Source organism: Ciconia boyciana, chromosome 29, assembly GCF_034638445.1.
Source record: "Ciconia boyciana chromosome 29, ASM3463844v1, whole genome shotgun sequence".
In the NCBI taxonomy this organism is placed as follows: Eukaryota; Metazoa; Chordata; class Aves; order Ciconiiformes; family Ciconiidae; genus Ciconia; species Ciconia boyciana.
In genome coordinates, this window is record NC_132962.1 from 1,617,104 (window position 1) to 1,641,328 (window position 24,225).

The 24,225-nt window shown below is 72.0% G+C and overlaps 2 protein-coding genes across 2 annotated transcripts in view; one reads left to right on the top strand and one right to left on the bottom strand.

Moving 5' to 3' along the window:
• Positions 1-24,225, bottom strand: part of LOC140644806 (uncharacterized) — a 297,384-nt gene that overhangs the window by 66,194 nt on the left and 206,965 nt on the right. The gene's annotated exons all lie outside the window — the stretch shown is intronic.
• The window catches only part of VARS1 (valyl-tRNA synthetase 1), a 32,855-nt gene that overhangs the window by 2,451 nt on the left and 6,179 nt on the right, over positions 1-24,225 (top strand). The window contains 23 exon segments of the mRNA XM_072847809.1: positions 537-666; positions 2,049-2,419; positions 2,651-2,735; positions 4,910-5,010; positions 6,086-6,213; positions 6,780-6,944; positions 10,312-10,393; positions 12,056-12,175; positions 12,918-13,026; positions 13,598-13,680; positions 13,884-13,974; positions 14,618-14,742; positions 15,226-15,289; positions 15,292-15,328; positions 16,347-16,505; positions 18,936-19,026; positions 19,798-19,903; positions 20,716-20,786; positions 21,716-21,841; positions 22,976-23,048; positions 23,051-23,079; positions 23,613-23,681; positions 23,916-23,994. Coding sequence (XP_072703910.1) covers positions 537-666; positions 2,049-2,419; positions 2,651-2,735; positions 4,910-5,010; positions 6,086-6,213; positions 6,780-6,944; positions 10,312-10,393; positions 12,056-12,175; positions 12,918-13,026; positions 13,598-13,680; positions 13,884-13,974; positions 14,618-14,742; positions 15,226-15,289; positions 15,292-15,328; positions 16,347-16,505; positions 18,936-19,026; positions 19,798-19,903; positions 20,716-20,786; positions 21,716-21,841; positions 22,976-23,048; positions 23,051-23,079; positions 23,613-23,681; positions 23,916-23,994 — 2,494 coding nt within the window.

The window sequence follows — 24,225 nt, forward strand, 5'->3', positions numbered from 1 at the left end:
CATCCCCCATGTCCCCCGTGTCCCCCATCCCCTGTGTCCCCCATGTCCCCCGTCCCCCCATCCCCCATGTCCCCCATGTCCCCACATCCCCCGTGTCCCCCATGTGTCCCTGTGTCCCCCATGTCCCCCGTGTCCCCCCATCCCCTGTGTCCCCCAATGTCCCCCATGTCCCCACATCCCCCACATCCCCCATGTCCCCCGTGTCCCCCCCCATCCCCCTGTGTCCCCCATGTCCCCCGTGTCCCCCATCCCCCAATGTCCTCCGTGTCCCCCCATCCCCTGTGTCCCCCATGTCCCCCCACATCCCCCATGTCCCCCCGTGTCCCCCCATCCCCCAATGTCCCCCGTGTCCCCCATCCCCTGTGTCCCCCATGTCCCCTCATCCCCCAATGTCCCCCATGTCCCCCACATCCCCACATCCCCCGTGTCCCCCCATGTCCCTCGTGTCCCCCCACGTCCCCCCATGTCCCCCCCTGTCCCCTCCTGTCCCCCTGCCCACATCCCCCCGCCCCCACGCTGTCCCCCTCCCCCCCGGTGCTCGGCGCGGCCGCCCGCGCCCCTTCCCCAGCGTCACCCGCTGGTTCCTCACCTGCGTCCGCCTGCCCCACTTCCGCGCCGTGCTGGGGGACGTGGGGCTCTGCGGGGAGGCGCCCCCTGCCCCCCAGGGTGAGCCGCTGGGGGTGTGGGCTGGGGGCTGGGGGCTGCGGGGTGCAGATCTGGGGGTGTGGGGCTGGAGAGCTGAGATGGTGTGGGGTGAGATGCTGTGGGGCTGGGGTGTGGGGCTGGAGAGCTGGGGTGCTGTGGGGCTGGGGTGCTGGGGGCAGATCTGGGGGGTGTGGGGCTGGAGAGCTGAGATGGTGTGGGGTGAGATGCTGTGGGGCTGGGGTGTGGGGCTGGAGAGCTGGGGTGCTGTGGGGCTGGGGTGCTGGGGGGCAGATCTGGGGGTGTGGGGCTGGAGAGCTGAGATGGTGTGGGGTGAGATGCTGTGGGGCTGGGGTGTGGGGCTGGAGAGCTGGGGTGCTGTGGGGCTGGGGTGATGGGGGGTGCAGATCTGGGGGGTGTGGGGCTGGAGAGCTGAGATAGTGTGGGGTGAGATGGTGTGGGGCTGGAGAGCTGGGGTGCTGTGGGGCTGGGGTGCTGGGGGGTGCAGATCTGGGGGGTGTGGGGCTGGAGAGCTGAGATGGTGTGGGGTGAGATGCTGTGGGGCTGGGGGTGTGGGGCTGGAGAGCTGGGGTGCTGTGGGGCTGGGGTGCTGGGGGTGCAGATCTGGGGGTGTGGGGCTGGAGAGCTAAGATAGTGTGGGGCTGAGATGCTGTGGGGCTGGGGTGTGGGGCTGGAGTGCTGTGGGGCTGCGGGTGCAGATCTGGGGGGTGTGGGGCTGGAGAGCTGAGAGAGTGTGGGGTGAGATGGTGTGGGGCTGGAGAGCTGGGGTGCTGTGGGGCTGGGGTGCTGGGGGGCAGATCTGGGGGGTGTGGGGCTGGAGAGCTGAGATAGTGTGGGGCTGAGATGCTGTGGGGCTGGGGGTGTGGGGCTGGAGTGCTGTGGGGCTGCGGGGTGCAGATCTGGGGGCTGTGGGGCTGGAGAGCTGAGATAGTGTGGGGTGAGATGGTGTGGGGCTGGAGAGCTGGGGTGCTGTGGGGCTGGGGTGCTGGGGGGTGCAGATCTGGGGGTGTGGGGCTGGAGAGCTGAGATGGTGTGGGGTGAGATGCTGTGGGGCTGGGGGTGTGGGGCTGGAGAGCTGGGGTGCTGTGGGGCTGGGGTGATGGGGGGTGCAGATCTGGGGGGTGTGGGGCTGGAGAGCTGAGATGGTGTGGGGCTGAGATGCTGTGGGGCTGGGGGTGTGGGGCTGGAGTGCTGTGGGGCTGCGGGGTGCAGATCTGGGGGGGTGTGGGGCTGGAGAGCTGAGAGAGTGTGGGGTGAGATGGTGTGGGGCTGGAGAGCTGGGGTGCTGTGGGGCTGGGGTGCTGGGGGGTGCAGATGGGTGCCATGGGGCTGGGGGACCACACACTGTGGGGCTGGAGACAGAGCTGTGACCCTGCTGTCCCCAGTGGGGCTGGGGCCCCTGGGGCAGGATGTCATGGAGCAGGACGCCGTGGGGCAGGACGCCGTGGAGCAGGACGCCGTGGAGCAGGACGCCGTGGAGCAGGACGCCGTGGGGCAGGACGCCGTGGGGCAGGACGCCGTGGGGCAGGACACCGTGAGGCAGGATGCCGTGGGGCAGGATGCCGTGAGGCAGGACGCCGTGGGGCAGGACACCGTGAGGCAGGACGCCGTGAGGCAGGACGCCGTGGGGCAGGACGCCGTGGGGCAGGACACCGCCCCCCCGGCCAAGAGCGCGGCGCAGCTGAAGAAGGAGGCGAAAAAACGGGAGAAACTGGAGAAATTCCAGCAGAAACAGGAGAGGAGCCGCGAGCAGCAGGTGGGCGACCCCCGACCCACGGCGGGGCCGGACCCACGGCGCGCTGGGACCCACGGCGGGGCCGGACCCACGGCGCGCTGGGACCCACGGCGCGGCCGGACCCGTGGTGGGAGAGGGATGGGACCCACGGCGCGATGGGGACCTGAGCCACGGCAAGATGGGGCGCAGAGTGGGAGGGCCGTGGGTCGCCGTGGGTCGCCGTGGGTCGGTGACGAGGGTCCCCGTGCGCAGGCCAAGGCGAAGGCGCCGAAGAAGGAGCGCCGGGACCCCGGGGTGCTGACCTACGACCTGCCCACCCCCCCGGGGGAGAAGAAGGGTGAGGGGACACGGGGGGGACATGGGGGACAGGGGAGCATGGGGACACGGGGGGACGGAGGGACATGGGGGGACATGGGGACACAGGGACGTGGGGGACATGGGGGACACAGGGACATGGGGGACATGGGGGACACGGGGATGGAGGGACATGGGGGACGTGGGGACATGGGGGACATGGAGACATGGGGGACACGGGACGGAGGGACATGGGGGACATGGGGGACGCGGGGACATGGGGGACATGGGGACATGGGGGACACGGGGACGGAGGGACATGGGGGACATGGGGGACGTGGGGACATGGGGGACATGGAGACATGGGGGACACGGGGACGGAGGGACATGGGGGACATGGGGACGGGGACATGGGGGACATGGGGACATGGGGGACACGGGACGGAGGGACATGGGGGACATGGGGGACGTGGGGACATGGGGGACATGGAGACATGGGGGACACGGGACGGAGGGACATGGGGGACATGGGGGACGCGGGACATGGGGACGTGGGGACATGGGGGACACGGGGACGCAGGGACATGGGGGACATGGGGACGAGGGACATGGGGGACGGGGACATGGGGGACATGGGGACATGGGGGGACACGGGGACGCAGGGACATGGGGGACATGGGGACATGGGGGACACGGGACGGAGGACATGGGGACATGGGGGACGGGACATGGGGGACATGGGGACATGGGGGACACGGGGACGGAGGGACATGGGGGACATGGGGGACGCGGGACATGGGGGGACATGGGGACATGGGGGGACACGGGGACGGAGGGACATGGGGGACATGGGGGACGCGGGGACATGGGGGACATGGGGACATGGGGGACACGGGGACGGAGGGACATGGGGGGACATGGGGGACGGGGACATGGGGGACATGGGGACATGGGGGACACGGGGACGGAGGGACATGGGGACATGGGGGACACAGGGACATGGGGGCACATGGGGACGCAGGAACACAGGGGACATGGGGGACACGGGGACGTGGGGGACATGGGGACACGGGGACGTGGGAACACGGGGACGCGGGGGGCTGGGGACCGGCTGGCCGCGGCGCTGATGTGTGTCCCTCTGTCCCCGTCCGTGTGTCCCCGCCCCCCTGTCCCCGTCCCTGCCGTGTCCCCGTCCCCATCCCTGTCCCTGCCACGTCCCCACCACATCCCTGCCGTGTCCCTGTTGTCCCTGTCCCCACCGCGTCCCCACCCCCACCGTGTGCCTGCTGTGTCCCCGTCCCCGTCCCCACCACGTCCCCGTCCCCGTGTCCCCGTCCCTGCCGTGTCCCTGTCCCCATCCCTGTCCCCATCCGTGCCACGTCCCTGTCCCCGTTGTCCCCCTCCCCACCATGTCCCCGTGTCGTCCCCGTGTCCCCCTGTGTCCCCGTGTCCCCATGTCCCCCATGTCCCCCCATGTCCCCGCCATGTCCCCGTGTCCCTGTGTCCCCCGTGTCCCCCTGTGTCCCCATGTCCCCCGTGTCCCCCGTGTCCCCCCGTGTCCCCATGTCCCCCCGTGTCCCTGTGTCCCCCGTGTCCCCCTGTCCCCCGTGTCCCCCCGTGTCCCCATGTCCCCCCGTGTCCCCATGTCTCCCCGTGTCCCCCCGTGTCCCCGTGTCCCCCTGTGTCCCCGCCATGTCCCCGTGTCCCCGTGTCCCCGTGTCCCCCGTGTCCCCCATGTCCCCGCCATGTCCCCCTGTGTCCCCCCGCGTCCCCCATGTCCCCCCGTGTCCCCGTGTCCCCCCGTGTCCCCATGTCCCCCTGCGTCCGTGTCCCCCATGTCCCCCCGTGTCCCCATGCCCCGCCATGTCCCTGTGTCCCCCGTGTCCTGTGTCCCCCCATGTCCCCCCGTGTCCCCCCGTGTCCCCATGTCCCCCCTGCGTCCCCGTGTCCCCCCATGTCCCCCCATGTCCCCATGTCCCCGCCATGTCCCCATGTCCCCTGTGTCCCCGTGTCCCCCGTGTCCCCGTGTCCCCCATGTCCCCCATGTCCCCCCGTGTCCCCATGTCCCCCTGCGTCCCCGTGTCCCCCCATGTCCCCCCCATGTCCCCATGTCCCCGCCATGTCCCCATGTCCCCTGTGTCCCCGTGTCCCCCCCTGTCCCCCCGTGTCCCCGTGTCCCCCATGTCCCCCGTGTCCCCCCGTGTCCCCGTGTCCCAGACGTGTCGGTGCCGCTGCCCGAGGCCTACAGCCCGCGCTACGTGGAGGCGGCCTGGTACAGCTGGTGGGAGCGGCAGGGCTTCTTCAAGCCCGAGTACGGGGTGAGCGGCGCCCGGGCCAGGCCCTCGTGCGAGGCCCTCGTGCGAGGAGGGGGCCCTCGTGCGAGGGGCTCGTGCGAGGAGGGGGCCCTCGTGCGAGGGACTTGAGTGAGGAGGGGGCCCTCGTGCGAGGCCCTCGTGCGAGGAGGGGCCCCCATGCGAGGGACTTGAGTGAGGAGGGGGCCCTCGTGCGAGGCCCTCGTGCGAGGAGGGGGCCCTCGTGCGAGGCCCTCGTGCGAGGAGGGGCCCCCATGCGAGGGACTTGAGTGAGGAGGGGGCCCTCGTGCGAGGGACTTGAGTGAGGAGGGGGCCCTCGTGCGAGGGACTGGAGTGAGGAGGGGGCCCTCGTGCGAGGGACTGGAGTGAGGAGGGGGCCCTCGTGCGAGGCCCTCGTGCGAGGAGGGGGCCCTCGTGCGAGGCCCTCGTGCGAGGAGGGGCCCCCATGCGAGGGACTTGAGTGAGGAGGGGGCCCTCGTGCGAGGGGCTCGTGCAAGGAGGGGGCCCCCATGCGAGGGACTTGAGTGAGGAGGGGGCCCTCGTGCGAGGGGCTCCATGCAAAGGTCCCCGTGCAAAGTCCTCGTGCGAGGGTCCACGGGCAAGATGCCCGCGTGAGGGTCCCTGTGCGAGGGTCTCCGTGGGAGGGTCCCCGTGCAAAGTCCTCGTGCGAGGGTCTCCGTGCGAGGTCCTTGGGCGTGAGTCCCTGTGCGAGGGTCTCCGTGGGAGGTCCTCGTGCAAAAGTCCTCGTGCAAAGGTCCTTGTGCACAGTCCGCACGCGGGGGTCCCTGTGCAAAGTCCTCGGGCGAGGTCCTTGGGCGTGGGTCCCCGTGCGAGGGTCCTCGTGCAAGAGTCCCCTGTGGGAGGGTCCTCGTGCAAAGTCCCCGTGCGAGGGTCCCCGTGCGAGGGTCCCCTGTGGGAGGGTCCTCGTGCAAAGTCCTCGTGCGAGGTCCTCGTGCGAGGGTCCTCGTGCAAGAGTCCCCCGTGCGAGGGTCCCTATGGAAGGGTCCCCGTGCGAGGGTCCCGCCCGGGGAGGCCCCTGGTGCGAGCCCCTCGTGCGAGCCCCGCCCTGCCCCGCCCGCAGCGCTCCAGCGTGGCGGAGCCCAACCCCCGGGGGGTCTTCATGATGTGCGTCCCCCCCCCCAACGTCACCGGCTCCCTCCACCTGGGCCACGCCCTCACCGCCGCCATCCAGGACAGCCTCGCCCGCTGGTGAGCGCGACCCACGGCGACCCACGGCGACCCACGGCGCCGGGGGGACCCCCAGCCCCCGCTCCCTCCTCCTGCCCCCCTGCGGCCCCCTGACCCCCACCGACCCCCCCCGACCCCCGGTGGTCCTGTCGCCTGCCCCACAAGTCGTCCCTCCCACCCCAGCCCCACGGTGTCACCCCCCAGCCCCACGGCGCAGCCCCCAGCCCCACGGTGTCACCCCCCAGCCCCACAGCGCGTCCCCCGGCCCCATGGCGTGCTGTGTGCCCCCCGCAGCCCCACAGTGTGTCCCCGAGTCCCCCCCAGCCCCATGGTGAGTCCCCCAGCCCCATGGCGTGCCCCCCAACCCCCAGCAGTTCCCCCAGCCCCACAGCGTGTCCCCAGCCCCCACGGCGTGCCCCCAAGTGCCCCCTCAGCCCCACGGCGTGCCTCCGAGCCCCTCCCAACCCCACGGCGCCTTCCCCCGACCCCACGGCGCGTCCCCCAGCCCCACGGCGTGTGCCCCCAGCCCCGGGGCGAGGCCCCCCGCCCCACGGCGTGCGGCCCCACGGCGCGCTCCCTCCCCACAGGCACCGGATGCGGGGGGCGACGACGCTGTGGAACCCGGGCTGCGACCACGCCGGCATCGCCACGCAGGTGGTGGTGGAGCGGCAGCTCTGGCGGCAGCGGGGGCTGACGCGGCACCAGCTGGGCCGCGAGGCCTTTCTGGAGGAGGTCTGGCGCTGGAAGGAGGAGTGAGTGCTGCCCCACGGCCGGCCCCACGGCACCCTATAGACACGCGCCGCCAGCCCCGCGGCGCCTCGTGGTGCCCCGCAGCACCATAGAGAGACCCCCAGCCAGCCCACGGCACCGTATAGAGACCCCCAGCCAGCCCCACGGCACCTTGTGGTGCCCCACGGCACCGTATAGAGACCCCCAGCCAGCCCCACGGCACGTCATGGTGCCCATGGCACTGTATAGAGACCCACAGCCAGCCCCACGGCACCATATAGAGACCCCCAGCCAGCCCATGGCACCATATAGAGACCCCCAGCCAGCCCATGGCAGCTTGCGGTGCCCCACGGCACCATATAGAGACCCACAGCCAGCCCCACGGCACCGTATAGAGACCCCCAGCCAGCCCATGGCACCTTGCGGTGCCCCACTGCACCATATAGAGACCCCCAGCCAGCCCCACGGCACCTTGCGGTGCCCCACGGCACCGTATAGAGACCCCCCGCCAGCCCATGGCACCTCATGGTGCCCACGGCACTGTATAGAGACCCACAGCCAGCCCCACGGCACCATATGAGACCCCAGCCAGCCCATGGCACCTTGCGGTGCCCCCACGGCACCATAGAGACCCCCAGCCAGCCCCACGGCACCTTGTGGTGCACGGCACCATAGAGACCCACAGCCAGCCCACGGCACCATGGTCATGGTGCCCACGGCACTGTATGAGACCCCCAGCCAGCCCCACGGCACCTTGTGGACGGCACCATAGAGACCCCAGCCAGCCCCACGGCACCTCATGGTGCCCACGGCACTGTCTAGAGACCCACAGCCAGCCCCACGGCACCTCATGGTGCCCACGGCACTGTCTAGAGACCCACAGCCAGCCCCACGGCACCATATAGACACCCCCAGCCAGGCCCACGGCCGGGTGCGGTGCCCCACAGCACTGTATAGAGACCCCCAGCCAGCCCCACGGGACCTCATGGTGCCCCACAGCACCGTATAGAGACCCCCAGCCAGCCCCACGGCACCTCATGGTGCCCACGGCACTGTATAGAGACCCACAGCCAGCCCCACGGCACCATATAGAGACCCCCAGCCAGCCCATGGCAGCTTGCGGTGCCCCACGGCACCATATAGAGACCCCCAGCCAGCCCCACGGCACCTTGTGGTGCCCCACGGCACCGTATAGAGACTCCCCAGCCAGCCCCATGGCACCTCATGGTGCCCACGGCACTGTATAGAGACCCACAGCCAGCCCCACGGCACCATATAGAGACCCCCAGCCAGCCCATGGCACCTTGCGGTGCCCCACGGCACCATATAGAGACCCCCAGCCAGCCCCACGGCATGGTGCCCCACACCGCATAGAGACCCCCAGCCCCATGGCACCTCATGGTGCCCACGGCACTGTATAGAGACCCACAGCCAGCCCCACGGCACCATATAGAGACCCCAGCCAGCCCATGGCACCTCATGGGTGCCCACGGCACCATATAGAGACCCCCAGCCAGCCCCACGGCACCTTGCGGTGCCCCACGGCACCGTATAGAGACCCAGAGCCAGCCCCACGGCACCTCATGGTGCCCACGGCACTGTATAGAGACCCCCAGCCAGCCCCACGGCACCTTGTGGTGCCCCACGGCACCGTATAGAGACCCCCAGCCAGCCCCACGGCACCTCATGGTGCCTACGGCACTGTATAGAGACCCACAGCCAGCCCCACGGCACCTCATGGTGCCCATGGCACTGTATAGAGACCCACAGCCAGCCCCACGGCACCATATAGAGACCCCCAGCCAGCCCCACGGCACCTTGCGGTGCCCCACGGCACCATATAGAGACCCCCAGCCAGCCCCACGGCACCTCATGGTGCCCCACGGCACCGTATAGAGACCCCCAGCCAGCCCCATGGCACCTCATGGTGCCCACGGCACTGTATAGAGACCCCCAGCCAGCCCCACGGCACCATATAGAGACCCCCAGCCAGCCCATGGCACCTTGCGGTGCCCCACAGCACCATATAGAGACCCCCAGCCAGCCCCACGGCACCTTGTGGTGCCCCACGGCACCGTATAGAGACCCCAGCCAGCCCCATGGCACCTCATGGTGCCCATGGCACTGTATAGAGACCCACAGCCAGCCCCACGGCACCATATAGAGACCCCCAGCCAGCCCCACGGCACCTTGCGGTGCCCCACAGCACCATATAGAGACCCCCAGCCAGCCCCACGGCACCTCATGGTGCCCCACGGCACCGTATAGAGACCCCCAGCCAGCCCCATGGCACCTCATGGTGCCCACGGCACTGTATAGAGACCCACAGCTAGCCCCACGGCACCATATAGAGACCCCAGCCAGCCCCACAGCACCTGCGGTGCCCCACGGCACCGTATAGAGACCCCAGCCAGCCCCACGGCACCTGCGGTCTTACGGCCTCATATAGAGACCCCAGCCAGCCCCACGGCACCGTATAGAGACCCCAGCCAGCCCCACGGCACCATATAGAGACCCCAGCCAGCCCCACGGCACCTCATGGTGCCCACGGCACCATATAGAGACCCCAGCCAGCCCCACGGCACCGTATAGAGACCCCCAGCCAGCCCCACGGCATCTCATGGTGCCCACGGCACTGTCAAGAGACCCACAGCCAGCCCCACGGCACCATATAGAGACCCCAGCCAGCCCCACGGCACCTTGCAGTGCCCACGGCACCATATAGAGACCCCAGCCAACCCCATGGCACCTCATGGTGCCTACGGCACTGTATAGAGACCCCAGCCAGCCCCACGGCACCTTGGTGCCCCGCAGCACCATAGATGAACCCCAGCCAGCCCCACGGCACCATATAGAGACCCACAGTCAGCCCCACGGCACCATATAGAGACCCCAGCCAGCCCCACGGCACCTTGCGGTGCCCCACGGCATATAGAGACCCCAGCCAGCCCCACGGCACCTCATGGTGCCCACGGCACTGTATAGAGACCCCCAGCCAGCCCCACGGCACCATATAGAGACCCCCAGCCAGCCCCACGGCACCTCAGTGCCCCACAGCACCATAGAGAAACCCCCAGCCAGCCCCACGGCACCATATAGAGACCCCAGCCAGCCCCACGGCACCTGACAGCCACCCATCTCCAGCCCCACGTGCCCTATAGAGCTCCACATCCAGCCCCCCCATCTCCCAGTGCCCCACAGAGCTCCACCAAGCCACAGAGCACCCCATAGAGCCCCACAGCCAGCCCCACGGCACCCCATGGCACCCCATAGAGCCCCACAGCGCTCCGCCGAGCCCTGCGGCACCCCATAGAGACATGTATCCAGCCCCACGGCACCCCAGCCCCATAGCTGCCCCATAGCTGCCCCACAGCCGCCCCTCTCTCCCAGGAAGGGCGACCGCATCTACCAGCAGCTGCGGCGCCTGGGGGCCTCCATGGACTGGGACCGGGCCTGCTTCACCATGGACCCTGTGAGGGCTATGGGGCTGGGGGGGCTGGGGGGCTACAGGGAGCGAGGGGTTATAGGGGGTATAGGGGGCTATAGGGGCTGGGGGACGGGGGGGGTTAGATGGGGGCTGTAGGGGGCTGGGGAGGTCTGGGGGATCTATGGGGTCTGGGAGCCAGCTATGGGGGGCTGGGGGCTTAGATGGGATGTGGGGGGCTGTAGGGGGCTGGGGGTTATATAGTGTCTGGGGGCTATAGGGGATCGGGGGGCTGTAGGGGTCTGGGGGGTTATAGGGGGTCTGGGGGGCGTAGGGGCTCGGGGGGGGGCTGTAGGAGGATTATATAGGGTGTGGGGGCTGTGGGGTCTGGGGGGCCGTAGGGGCTCGGGGGGCTGTAGGGGGATTATATAGGGTGTGGGGGGCTATAGGGGGTCTGGGGGGGCTGTAGGGGCTCGGGGGGGGGCTGCAGGGGATTATAGGGTGTGGGGGGCTATAGGGGGTCTGGGGGGGCTATAGGGGCTCGGGGGGCTGTAGGGGTCTGGGGGGGCTGTAGGGGCTCGGGGGCTGCAGGGGTCTGGGGGTTATAGGGGTCTGGGGGGTGTAGGGGCTCGGGGGGCTGTAGGGGGATTATATAGGGTGTGGGGGCTATAGGGGGTCTGGGGGGGCTATAGGGGCTCGGGGGGCCGTAGGGGCTCGGGGGGCTGTAGGGGATTATATAGGGTGTGGGGGGCTATAGGGGTCTGGGGGGCTGTAGGGGCTCGGGGGGCTGCAGGGGTCTGGGGGTTATAGGGGTCTGGGGGGGTGTAGGGGCTCGGGGGCTGTAGGAGGATTATATAGGGTGTGGGGGGCTGTAGGGGGTCTGGGGGGCTGTAGAGGGCTCGGGGGGGCTGTGGGGATTATATAGGGTGGGGGGGGCTGCAGGGGTCTGGGGGGCCGTAGGGGCTCGGGGGGCTGTAGGGGGTTATATAGGGTGTGGGGGCTATAGGGGGTCTGGGGGGCTGTAGGGGCTCGGGGGGCTGTAGGGGGTTATATAGGGTGTGGGGGCTATAGGGGGTCTGGGGGGCTGTAGGGGCTCGGGGGGCTGTAGGGGGTTATATAGGGTGTGGGGGGCTATAGGGGGTCTGGGGGGGCTATAGGGGCTCGGGGGGCTGTAGGGGGTCTGGGGGGCTGTAGGGGCTCGGGGGGGCTGCAGGGGGTCTGGGGGTTATAGGGGGTCTGGGGGGGGTGTAGGGGCTCGGGGGGCTGTAGGGGGATTATATAGGGTGTGGGGGCTATAGGGGGTCTGGGGGGCTATAGGGGCTCGGGGGGCTATAGGGGGTCTGGGGGGCTGTAGGGGCTCGGGGGGGCTGCAGGGGTCTGGGGGTTATAGGGGGTCTGGGGAGGGCGTAGGGGCTCGGGGGGTTATAGGGGGTCTGGGGGGGTGTAGGGGCTCGGGGGGCTGTAGGGGATTATATAGGGTGTGGGGGGCTGTAGGGGGTCTGGGGGGCTGTAGGGGCTCGGGGGGCTGCAGGGGGTTATATAGGGTGTGGGGGGTTATAGGGGGTCTGGGGGGGGCTATAGGGGCTCGGGGGGCTGTAGGGGGATTATATAGGGTGTGGGGGGCTATAGGGGGTCTGGGGGGGGCTATAGGGGCTCGGGGGGCTGTAGGGGGCCGGGGGCCGGAGTGGGTCCCTGACCCCCGGCCCCCAGAAAATGTCCCGGGCGGTGCGGGAGGCGTTTGTGCGGCTGCACGAGGGGGGGCTGATCTACCGCAGCACCCGCCTGGTGCACTGGTCCTGCGCCCTGCACTCCGCCATCTCCGACATCGAGGTCTGGGGGCCGGGGGGCTATGGGGCTGGGGGGCTGGGGGTGCCCGTGGGGGGCTGGGGGGCTGGGGGGCTGGGGGTGCCCGTGGGGGGCTGGGGGCGGCCGTGGAGGGGCTGGGGAGGAGCTGGGGGTGCCCGTGGGGGGCTGGGGGTGCTTATGGGGCTGGGGGTGCCCATGGGGGGGCTGGGGGGGGCCGGGGGAGCTATGGGGCTGGGGGGGCTGGGGGGCTGGGGGGCTGGGGGGCTGGGGGTGCCCGTGGGGAGGCTGGGGGAGCTGGGGGCGGCCGTGGAGGGGCTGGGGAGGAGCTGGGGGTGCCCGTGGGGGGCTGGGGGTGTTTATGGGGCTGGGGGTGCCCATGGGGGGCTGGGGGGGCCGGGGGCTATGGGGCTGGGGGGCTGGGGGTGCCCGGGGGGCTGGGGGGTGCTTATGGGGCTGGGGGGTGCCTGTGGGGAGGCTGTGGGGTGGCCATGGGGGCCTGGGGGCGGGGGGGGCTGGAGGGTGCCTGTGGGTGCCCGTGGGGGGTGGCTGGGGGTGCTTATGGGGCTGGGGGTGCCCGTGGGGGGCTGGGGGCGGCTGGGGGTGCCCATGGGGCCGTGGGGGGCTGGGGGTGGCTGGAGGGTGCCAGGGCGGGGCTGTGGGGCAGGGGGGTGCCTGTGGGGTTCCTGTGGGGCGGTGGGGTGCCTGGGGGGAGCTGGGGGTGCCCGGGGGCCGTGGGGCGGCCGTGGGTCAGAGCCCCGCCCCCCAGGTGGACAAGAAGGAGCTGGGGGGCCGGACGCTGCTGCGGGTGCCGGGGTACGAGCACCCGGTGGAGTTCGGGGTGCTGGTGGCCTTCGCCTACCCCCTGGAGGGGGCCGGTGGGTGCGGGGGAGGGGCCCGGGGGAGGGGCCGGGGGAGGGGCACCCATGGGGGAGGGAAGCCCATGGGGGGGAGGGGCACCCATGGCGGGGGGGGCACCCGGGGGCAGGGGCACCCATGGGGGAGGGACCGGGGGGGAAGCCCATGGGGGAGGGGCACCCATGGCGGGGAGGGGCACCCGGGGGCAGGGGCACCCATGGGGGGGACCCGGGGGAAGGGGGCACCCATGGGGGGGGAAGCCCATGGGGGGAGGGGCACCCATGGAGGGGGACCGGGGGGAAGCCCATGGGGGGAGGGGCACCCATGGCGGGGGAGGGGCACCCGGGGGCAGGGGCACCCATGGGGGGGACCCGGGGGAGGGGCACCCATGGCGGGGGGATGGGGGGGGAAGCCCATGGGGGGAGGGGCACCCAGGGGGAGGGGCACCCGGGGAGGGGGGCCGCACCCCTGGGGGAGGGGGGGTGGGGCTGGGGCGCAGTGGGGCTGCCCCATAGCGGGGCAGTGGAGAGGGGGTGGGGTGGTGACCCCGCCCCCCGCTGGCCCCGCCCCCGGGCGGGGGGGAGGAGCAAGAGGTCGTCGTGGCGACGACGCGGCTGGAGACGATGCTGGGGGACGTGGCCGTGGCCGTGCACCCCGAGGACCCCCGCTACCAGGTGGGCGGGGCTTACCCGGGGGCGGGGCCTCCCGCAAGGGGCGGGGCTTCCGAGGGAGGAGCCGGCGGGGGAGGCGGGGCTTGCGCGGGGGAGGGGGCTTTGCCCTTAGTGCAGGGCTATGGGGGTGGGGCGTGGCCTGAGCGGCGGTGGGGGTGGCCTGGGGGTGGGCGGGGCCAGAGGGTGACGTGGCCCCGCCCCCCCAGCACCTGCGGGGTCGCCGCGTGCGCCACCCCTTCACGGGGCGGAGCCTGCCCGTGCTGCACGACGCCTTCGTCGACGCCCACTTCGGCACCGGTGAGGGGGCGGGGCTTGAGAGCAGGGCGGGGCTTGAGAGCGGGGCGGGGCTTGAGGTGTGGGAGTGGCTTGGGGTGGGGGCGTGGTTTGGGATGGGGCGGAGCTCGGAATGGGGTGTGGCTCGGGATAGGGATGGGGGCTGGAATTGGGGTGGGGCTCGGGGTGGGGGTGTGGTCCGGGAAGGGGGCGTGGCCCAGAGTGGGGGGTGGGGCTTGAGAGGGTGTGGCTACGAACGAGGGTGTGGTTTAGGCTTGGGGAGTGGCTTGAGAAGGGGTGTGGTCTGGAATGGGGGTGTGGCTTGGCTTTAGGGTGTGGCTTAGAAAGGGGCGTGGCTGAGAACGGGGGTGCGGCTCTGAATGGGAGTGGCTTAGACTGGGGGCGTGGCTGGTGTGGGGTGTGGCCGGGACTGGGGGCGTGGCTTAACCCCCAGGGCGTGGCTTGGAGTGGGGCGTGGCTTTCAGATGAGGGCGTGGCTCAGGATGGGGTGTGGTTTCAAAGCAGGCGTGGCTCGGGGGGGGGGCGTGTCCCGGGATGGGGGCGTGGCCGGGGAGGCTCCAGCCGGGCACCGGGCCCCACCGGGGGGGGGCGTGTCGGGGCGTGGCCGCGGTGGGCGTGTCCCGGCGCTGACCCCGCCCCCGCGCAGGCGCGGTGAAGATCACCCCCGCCCACGACGCCACCGACTTCGAGGTGGGGCAGCGGCACGGGCTGCCCTGCCCCCGCGTCATCGGCGAGGACGGGCGGCTCTGCAACGTGCCCCGCCCCTTCCTGGTGGGGCGCGGGGGGAGGCGGGGGAGGGGGATGGGAGACACGGGGGAGGGGGCCCAGGGGGTGGGGGCTGGGGGGACACGGGGGACTCGGGGGACATGGGGGAGGGGGCCATGGGGGGAGGGGGGACGCGGGGTGGGGGGGATGGGAGACATGGGGGGATGGGGGGGACACAGGGGGAGGGGCCCAGGGGGTGGGGGCGGACATGGGGGATGTGGGGGATGGGAGACACGGGGGACGGGGGGACACGGGGGAGGGGCCCAGGGGGTGGGGGCTGGGGGACACGGGGGACTCGGGGGACATGGGGGAGGGGGACGCGGGGACGGGGGGGTGTGGGGGATGGGAGACACTGGGGGACGGGGGGGACACGGGGGAGGGGGCCCAGGGGGTGGGGGCTGGGGGAGGCGTCGGGGGTGCCGCGGGCGCTGGGGGGGTGGCCCCGGGGGGTGGGGGCGACCCGGGCGTGACGCGGGGCCCCTCCCCCAGGGGCTGCCGCGCTTCGCGGGGCGCGCGGCCGTGCTGGAGGCGCTGAAGGAGCGGGGGCTGTTCCGGGCGTCACCGAGAACCCCATGGTGGTGCCCATCTGCAGGTGGGGGCGGGGCGGCCGGGGGTCCCGTGGGGCAGATGTGGGGTGGCTGTGGGTAGCTCCCGTGGGGCGGCCGTGGGTCCCCCTGTGTCACGGTGGGGTGGCCGGGGGCCACCGTGGCCGCCGTGGGGTGGCTGTGGGCGGCCGTGGGTCACTGCGGGCGATTGTGGGGTGGTTGTGGGTCAGTGTGGGTGGCCGGGGGGTGGCTGTGGGTCGCTGTGGGGTGGCCGCGGGTGGCTGTGGGGGATTGTGGGGTGACAGTGGGTGGCCGTGGGGTGGCTGTGGGTGGCCATGGGGTGGCCGGGGGTGATGGTGGGTGGCTGGGGGTGGCCGGGGATGGCTGGGGGCAGCCGTGGGGCGGCCGTGGGGCAGCTGGGGGTCCCCGTGGGTGGCCGGGGTGGCTGGGGCAGCCGTGGGGTGGCCATGGGCGGCCATGGGGCGGCCGGGGTGACGGTGGGTGGCCGGGGTGGCTGGGGCAGCCGTGGGGCGGCCGTGGGGCAGCTGGGGGTGCCCGTGGGTGCCCGTGGGTGGCTGGGGCAGCCGTGGGGCGGCCGTGGGGCGGCCATGGGGCAGCCGGGGGTAACGGTGGGTGGCCGGGGATGGCTGGGGGCAGCCGTGGGGCAGCCGTGGGGCGGCTGGGGGTGACGGTGGGTGGCCGTGGGGTGGCTGTGGGCGGCCATGGGGTGGCCGTGGGCGGCCATGGGGCGGCCGGGGTGAGGGTGGGTGGCCGGGGATGGCTGGGGGCAGCCGGGGAGCGGCCATGGGGCGGCTGGGGGTGCCCGTGGGTGCCCGTGGGTGGCCGGGGGTGGCTGGGGCAGCCGTGGGGCGGCCATGGGGTGGCCAGGGGTGACGGTGGGTGCCCGTGGGTGGCCGGGGATGGCTGGGGGCAGCCATGGGGCGGCTGGGGGTGCCCGTGGGTGCCCGTGGGTGCCCGTGGGTGGCCGGGGGTGGCTGGGGCAGCCGTGGGGCGGGCGTGGGGCGGGCGTGGGGCGGCCGGGGGTGACGGCGCGCGCCCCCGCAGCCGCTCGAAGGACGTGGTGGAGCCGCTGCTGAAGCCGCAGTGGTACCTGCGGTGCCAGGGGCTGGCGCGGGGGGCGGCGGCCGCCGTGCGGAGGGGGGACCTGCGCCTGCGCCCCCCGGCCCACGCCCGCACCTGGTTCCAGTGGATGGACAACATCCGGTGAGCCCCACGCCCGCCCCACGCCCGCCCCACGCCCGCCCCACGGCGCCCGGGGGAGCCTGCCCCGTGGGCCCGGGCTCTGGCCCTCACCCGCAGCCGGGGGGGCTGAGCCGTAGCGCTGGGGGGAGCCTGCCCCATAGCTCCTGCCTCGTGGTGCAGGGGGGAGCCCTGCCCCGCAGCCCTGCCCCATAGTGTTGGGGGGGGAACCTGCCCTGTAGCCCCTGCCCCATGGCACTGGGAGGAGCCCTGAGCCACAGCCCTGCCCCATAGCACTCTGGGGGGGAACCTGCTCCGTAGCCCCTGCCCCATGGCACTGGGAGGAGCCCTGCCCCGCAGCCCTGCCCCATAGCACTCTGGGGGGGAACCTGCTCCGTAGCCCCTGCCCCATAGCACTGGGAGGAGCCCTGAGCCACAGCCCTGCCCCATAGCACTCTGGGGGGGAACCTGCTCCGTAGCCCCTGCCCCATAGCACTGGGAGGAGCCCTGAGCCACAGCCCTGCCCCATAGCACTCTGGGGGGGAACCTGCTCCGTAGCCCCTGCCCCATGGCACTGGGAGGAGCCCTGAGCCACAGCCCTGCCCCATAGCACTCTGGGGGGGAACCTGCTCCGTAGCCCCTGCCCCATAGCACTGGGAGGAGCCCTGAGCCACAGCCCTGCCCCATAGCACTCTGGGGGGGAACCTGCTCCGTAGCCCCTGCCCCATAGCACTGAGAGGAACTCTTTCTCATAGTGCTGGGGGGGGAGCCTGCCCCACGGCCCCTGCCCCATAGCACTGTGGGGAACTCTGTGTCATAGCACTGGTGGGGGGGAGTCTGCCCCACAGTCTCTGCCCCATAACTCTTACTTTATAGCGCCGAGGGTAGCCTTGCTCCATAGTTGCTGCCCTGTAACTGCTGCCCCATAGCGCCAAGGGGAGCTCTGCCCCATGGTCTCTGCCTCATAACTGCTGCCCCTTAGCACCAAGGGGAGCCCTGCTCCATAGCCTCTGCCCCATAACTGCTGCTCTGTAGCGCCAAGGGGAGCCCTGTCCCATGGCCTCTGCCCCATAACTGTTGCCCCATAGCACCAAGGGGAGCCATGCCCCATGGCTTCTGCCCCATAACTGCTGCCCCATAGCACCAAAGAGAGCTCTGCTCCATAGCTTCTGCTCCATACATTCTACCCCATAGTGCCAAGGGGAGCTCTGTTCCATGGTCTCTGCCCCATAACTGCTGCCCCATAGCGCCAAGGCGAGCCCTGTGCCATAGCGCCAAGGGGAGTCCTGCCCCATGGGCTCTGCCCCATAACTGCTGCCCCATAGCGCCAAGGGGAGTCCTGCCCCATGGGCTCTGCCCCATAACTGCTGCCCCATAGCGCCAAGGGGAGCCCTGTCCCATAGCGCCAAGGGGAGCCCTGCCCCATGGGCTCTGCCCCATAACTGCTGCCCCATAGCACCAAGGGGAACCCTGCTCCATAGTTTCTGCTCCATACGTTCTACCCCATAGTGCCAAGGGGAGCCCTGCCCCATAGCGCCAAGGGGAGCCCTGCCCCATGGTTTCTGCCCCATAACTGCTGCCCCATAGTACCAAGGGGAGCCCTGCTCCATAGCCTCTGCCCCATAACTGCTGCCCTGTAGCGCCAAGGGGAGCCCTGCCCCATGGTCTCTGCCCCATAACTGCTGCCCCATAGCGCCAAGGGGAACCCTGCTCCATAGTTTCTGCTCCATACGTTCTACCCCATAGTGCCAAGGGGAGCCCTGCCCCATAGCGCCAAGGGGAGCCCTGCCCCATGGTTTCTGCCCCATAACTGCTGCCCCATAGCACCAAGGGGAGCCCTGCTCCATAGCCTCTGCCCCATAACTGCTGCCATGTAGCGCCAAGGGGAGCCCTGCCCCATGGTCTCTACCCCATAACTGCTGCCCCATAGCGCCAAGGGGAACCCTGCTCCATAGTTTCTGCTCCATACGTTCTACCCCATAGTGCCAAGGGGAGCCCTGCCCCATGGTTTCTGCCCCATAACTGCTGCCCCATAGCACCAAGGGGAGCCCTGCTCCATAGTCTCTGCCCCATAACTGCTGCCATGTAGCACCAAGGGGAGCCCTGCCCCATGGTCTCTGCCCCATAACTGCTGCCCCATAGCGCCAAGGGGAGCCCTGTCCCATAGCGCCAAGGGGAGCCCTGCCCCATGGGCTCTGCCCCATAACTGCTGCCCCATAGCGCCAAGGGGAGCCCTGTCCCATGGTCTCTGCCCCATAACTGCTGCCCTATAGCGCCAAGGGGAGCCCTGCTCCATAGTCTCTGCCCCATACATTCTGCCATGTAGCGCCAAGGGGAGCCCTGCCCCATGGTCTCTGCCCCATAACTGCTGCCCCATAGCGCCAAGGGGAGCCCTGCCCCCCAGCCCCGGGGGGCCCCTGCCCCCCCGGGCTGCCCCCGACGTTGCCCCCGCAGGGACTGGTGCATCTCCCGGCAGCTCTGGTGGGGCCACCGCATCCCCGCCTACTTCGTCACCATCGACGACCCCAGCGTCCCCCCCGGGGAGGTCGGCGGGGGGCTGGGGGGTCAGGGGGGCTATTGGGGGCTGGTGATGGGGGTCGGGGGGCTGCTGGGGGTGAGGGAGGATTTGGGGGACTGATGATGGAGGTCAGGGGACTGCTGGGGGGCCAGGGGGATTTGGGGGGCTGCTGTGGGGCTGGGGGCTGTCGGGGGGTCAGGGGGCTGCTGGGGGCCAGGGGGGATTTGGGGGGCTGCTGTGGGGCTGGGGGGCTGTCAGGGGGTCAGGGGTTGCTGGGGGTCAGGGGGTTTGGGGGAGGGCTGGGGAATTTGGGGGGCTGCTGGGGGTCGGGGGGCTACTGGGGGCTGGTGATGGGGGTCGGGGGCTGCTGGGGGGCTGCTGGAGGGTGAGGGAGGATTTGGGGGCTGATGATGGGGGTCAGGGGGCTGCTGGGGGCCAGAGGGGTTTTGGGGGCTGCTGTGGGGCTGGGGGGCTGTCGGGGGTCAGGGGGTTGCTGGGGGTCAGGGGGTTTGGGGAGGGCTGGGGAATTTGGGGGGCTGCTGGGGGGTCAGGGGGCTACTGGGGGCTGGTGATGGGGGTCAGGGGCTGCTGGGGGCCAGGGGGATTTGGGGGGCTGCTGTGGGGCTGGGGGGTTGCTGGGGGTCAGGGGGTTTGGGGAGGGCTGGGGAATTTGGGGGGCTGCTGGGGGTCAGGGGGGCTACTGGGGGCCAGGGGGTTTTGGGGGGCTGCTGGGGGCCGGGGGATTTGGGGGCTGCCGTGGGGCTGGCGCCGTGGGGCTGAGGCCGTGGGTCGCGGCAGGACGGGGACGACCGGTACTGGGTGAGCGGGCGCAGCGAGGAGGAGGCGCGGCAGAAAGCCGCCCGGGCCTTCGGGGTGGCCCCCGAGCGCGTCGCCCTGCGCCAGGGTAGGCACTAGGGGCACTGGGAGGGACTGGGAGGGACTGGGAGGGACTGGGGGCACGGGGGGGCAGTGGGGCGGCACTGAGGGTCCCTGGGGAGCTCGGGGGGCACTGGGGGAGTTGGGGGTCCTGGGGGGGGGCACTGGGAGCACTGGGACGCATGGGGAAGCTCTGGGGATAGTGGTGGGTACTGGGGGTACTGGTTTGTACTGGTGGGCGCTGGCGGGCACTGGTTTGTACTGGTGGGCACTGGTGGGTACTGCTGGGCACTGGGGGGCTGGTGGGCACTGGTGGGCACTGGTTTGTACTGGTGGGCGCTGGGGGCACTGGTGGGTGCTGGTTTGTACTGGTGGGCGCTGGTGGGCACTGGTTTGTATTGGGGGCGCTGGGGCGCTGGGGAGTGCTGGGGGCACTGGTTTGTACTGGGGGCGCTGGGGGGCGCTGGGGGCACTGGTTTGTACTGGTGGGCACTGGTGGGCACTGGGGGACACTGGGGGGCACTGGTTTGTACTGGGGGCGCTGGTTTGTGCTGGCGGGCACTGGTTTGTGCTGGTGGGCACTGGTTTGTGCTGGGGGCACTGGTTTGTACTGGGGGCACTGGTTTGTGCTGGGGGGCGCTGGGGAGCACTGGGGGCGCTGGGGGCACTGGTTTGTGCTGGGGGGCACTGGTTTGTACTGGGGGGCGCTGGGGGGCACTGGTTTGTACTGGGGGGCACTGGTTTGTGCTGGGGGGCGCTGGGGAGCACTGGGGGCGCTGGGGGGCACTGGTTTGTACTGGGGGCGCTGGCGGCTCCCGGGGGTCCCTCTGACGCCCCCAGACGAGGACGTCCTGGACACCTGGTTCTCCTCCGGCCTCTTCCCCTTCTCCATCTTCGGCTGGCCCGAGCCCGTGAGCGGGGCTGGGGGCCGGGGGTCCCGGGGGGTTGGGGTCCCAGGGGTGCTTGGGGGCTTCCAGAAGGGGTTTGGGGGCCCCGGGGGTTTGGGGGGTTGGGGGTCCGGGGGGTCCTGGAGGGGTTTGGGGATCCCGGGGGTTGGGGGTCCGGGGGGTTTGGGGGTCTCGGGGGGGTTTGGGGATCCCGGGGATGTGGGGGCTCTGGGGGTGTGGGGGTCTCGGGGGGTTGGGGTCCTGGGGGGTGTGGGGAGTCCCAGGGGTGGGTTTGGGGATCCCAGGGGTGTGGGGGCTCTGGGGGTGTGGGGGTCCCGGGGGGTTGGGGGTCCTGGGGGGGTTTGGGGAGTCTCGGGGGAGATTTGGGAATCCCAGGAGGGTTGGGGGTCTGGGGGTGTGGGGGGTCCCAGGGGGTGTGGGGATCCCGGGGGGTGGGGGTCCCGGAGGTGTGGGGGTCCCGGGGTGGGTTTGGGGATCCCGGGGTGTGGGGGTCCCAGGGGGTGTGGGGGTGCCGGGGTGTGGGGGTCCCGGGGGGTGTGGGGGTGCCGGGGTGTGGGGATCCCAGGGATGTGGGGGATCCCGGGGGTGTGGGGGTCCCGTGGGTGTGGGGGTCCTGGGGATGTGGGGTGCTGGGGCCTGGGGGTGCCAGGGGTGTGGGGGATCCCGGGGGTGTGGGGGGTCCCGGGGGGTGTGGGGGTCCCGGGGTGTGGGGATCCCGGGGGTGTGGGGGTCCGGGGGGTGTGGGGATCCCAGGGGTGTGGGGGTCCTGGGGGGTGGGGGTGCTGGGGGGGTGTGGGGGTCCCGGGGGGTGGGTTTGGGGTCCCGGGGTGTGGGGGATCCCGGGGTGTGGGGGTCCCGGGGGGTGTGGGGTCCCGGGGGTGTGGGGGTCCCGGGGGGTGGGGGTGCCGCCCCGCCCTGACGCCCCCGCCCAGAGCCAGGACCTGGAGGTTTTCTACCCCGGGACGCTGCTGGAGACCGGCCATGACATCCTCTTCTTCTGGGTGGCCCGGATGGTGATGCTGGGGCTGGCCCTCACCGGGCGGCTGCCCTTCCGCGAGGTGGGGCCCCCGGGACCCCCCGAACCCCCGGGACCCCCAGCCCCCCAAACCCCCCGAACCCCCAGGACCCCCAGCCCCCCGGGACCCCGGGACCCCCAGCCCCTCTGGGACCCCCGGGACCCTCCAGCCCCTTCCACGACGTGGGACGCCCCCCCAATCCCCCAGAACCCTTGGACCCCCACAGCCCCCTGACCCCCCCCCAAGGACCCCAGCCCCCCAGCCCCTCTGGGACCCCCCGGATGCTTCTGAGATGTGGGACCCCCCGGGACCCCCAGACCCTACAGGAGCCTCTGGAACCCCCTCAGGACCCCCCACAGCCCCCCGGAGCCTCTGGGACCCCCAGGACCCCCAGACCCCCCCCCAGACCCCTGGGAGCCCACAGGACCCCCCGGGACCCCCAGGACCCCCCGGGAGCCCCCAGGAGCCCCCAGGGACCCCAGGGACCCCCAGCTCCCCCCAGGAGTCCCCGAGGACCCCCTGGGCCCCCCCAGCCACCCCAGAGCCCCCAGGGACCCCCAGGACCCCTGGGAGCCCACAGGACCCCCAGACCCCCAGGGGCCCCCAGGCCCCCCCGGGACCCCCGGGACCCCCCAGCCCCTCTGGGACCCCCGGGACCCTCCAGCCCCTTCCACGACGTGGGACGCCCCCCAATCCCCCAGAACCCTTGGACCCCCACAGCCCCCTGACCCCCCCCCCCAAGGACCCCCAGCCCCCCCAGCCCCTCTGGGACCCCCGGATGCTTCTGAGATGTGGGACCCCCCGGGACCCCCAGACCCTACAGGAGCCTCTGGAACCCCTCGGGACCCCCCACAGCCCCCGGAGCCTCTGGGACCCCCAGGACCCCCAGCCCCCCCCCAGACCCCCTGGGAGCCCACAGGACCCCCCGGGAGTCCCCCAGCCCCCAGGACCCCCGGGAGTCCCCAGGAGCCCCCAGGGACCCCCACCTCCCCCAGGAGTCCCCGAGGACCCCCTGGGCCCCCCAGCCACCCCAGAGCCCCCAGGACCCCCCAGGACCCCTGGGAGCCCCAGGACCCCCAGACCCCCAGGGGCCCCCAGGCCCCCAGGAGCCCCGGGACCCCCAGGACCCCTTTGGGAGCCCCCAGGCCCCCAGCCCCCAAGACCCCCGCCCCCCAGGTTTACCTCCACGCCATCGTCCGGGACGCGCACGGGCGCAAGATGAGCAAATCCCTGGGGAACGTCATCGACCCCTGGACGTCATCGCCGGCATCTCCCTGCAGGTGGGGGGCACGGGGGCTGGGGGCCCAGGGTGCTCCTGGGGGGCTCAGAGGGGCCGGGGGGTGGAGAGGGGTTGGGGGCTCCCGGGGGTCTTGGGGGTTTCAGAGGGGTCTGGGGGGGTTGGAGAGGGGTTTGGGGGCTCCCGGGGGGTCTTGGGGGTCTCAGAGGGGCCGGGGGGTTGGAGAGGGGTTGGGGGGCTCCGGGGGGTCTTGGGGGTCTCAGAGGGGTCTGGGGGGGTTGGAGGGGTTTAGGGGTTCCGCGGGGGTCCCAGGGGTTCTGGGGGCGCCTGGGTGGGTCTGGGGGTCCTGAGGGGGGCCCGGGGAAGTTGTGGGGGTCCCAGGCTGTGTCTGGGGGTCGGGGGGTTCAGGGTGGTCTTGGGGGGTCCCAGAGGGGTCTGGGGGGCTCCTGGGGGGTCCCAGGGGCGTTTGAGGGGTCCCAGCGGGGTCTGGAGGTCCGGGGGGCTCTTGGGGGCTCCAGGGCGGCTGGGCAGCGGGGGAGGGGGCTGGGGGTCCCCACGGGTCCCTGTGCCCCCCAGGGTCTGCACGAGCAGCTGGAGAGGAGCAACCTGGACCCGGCCGAGCTGGAGCGGGCGCGGGAGGGGCAGGTGGGGGCGGGGGGAGGGGCGGGGGGAGGGGCGGGGGGTGGGGGGTGGGGGATGGGGCAGATGGGGGGTGGGGGGATGGGGGTGGGGGATGGGGAGGGGATGGGGCGGATGGGGGGTGGGAGGAGATGGGGGGCTGGAGGGGGGCAGGGGGTGGGGGAGATGGGGCGGAGAGGGGGGTCCTGGGGGGCCCCGGGGGGTCTGTGACCCCAAGTCCTTCACCCCCTGCCCCCCCAGAAACGAGACTTCCCCAGCGGGATCCCCGAGTGCGGGACGGACGCCCTGCGCTTCGCCCTCTGCGCCTACACGGCCCAGGGTAGGGACCCCCACCCCCGGGGCCCCCGGGACCCCTCAGCCCCCCGGACCCCCGTGGTCCCCCCACCCCCCCAGTTCCTCATGGACTCCCCAAAGCCCCCGGCCCCCCGCTGCCGTCCTGGACCCCCAGCCCCCCCACCTCCCCCGGCCCCCCACTATGCCCCCCCGCCCCCACGCCTGCCCCTTTCCCCACCCCCTGCCCCCATCTCCAGCCCCCATGGCTCCTGCCCCC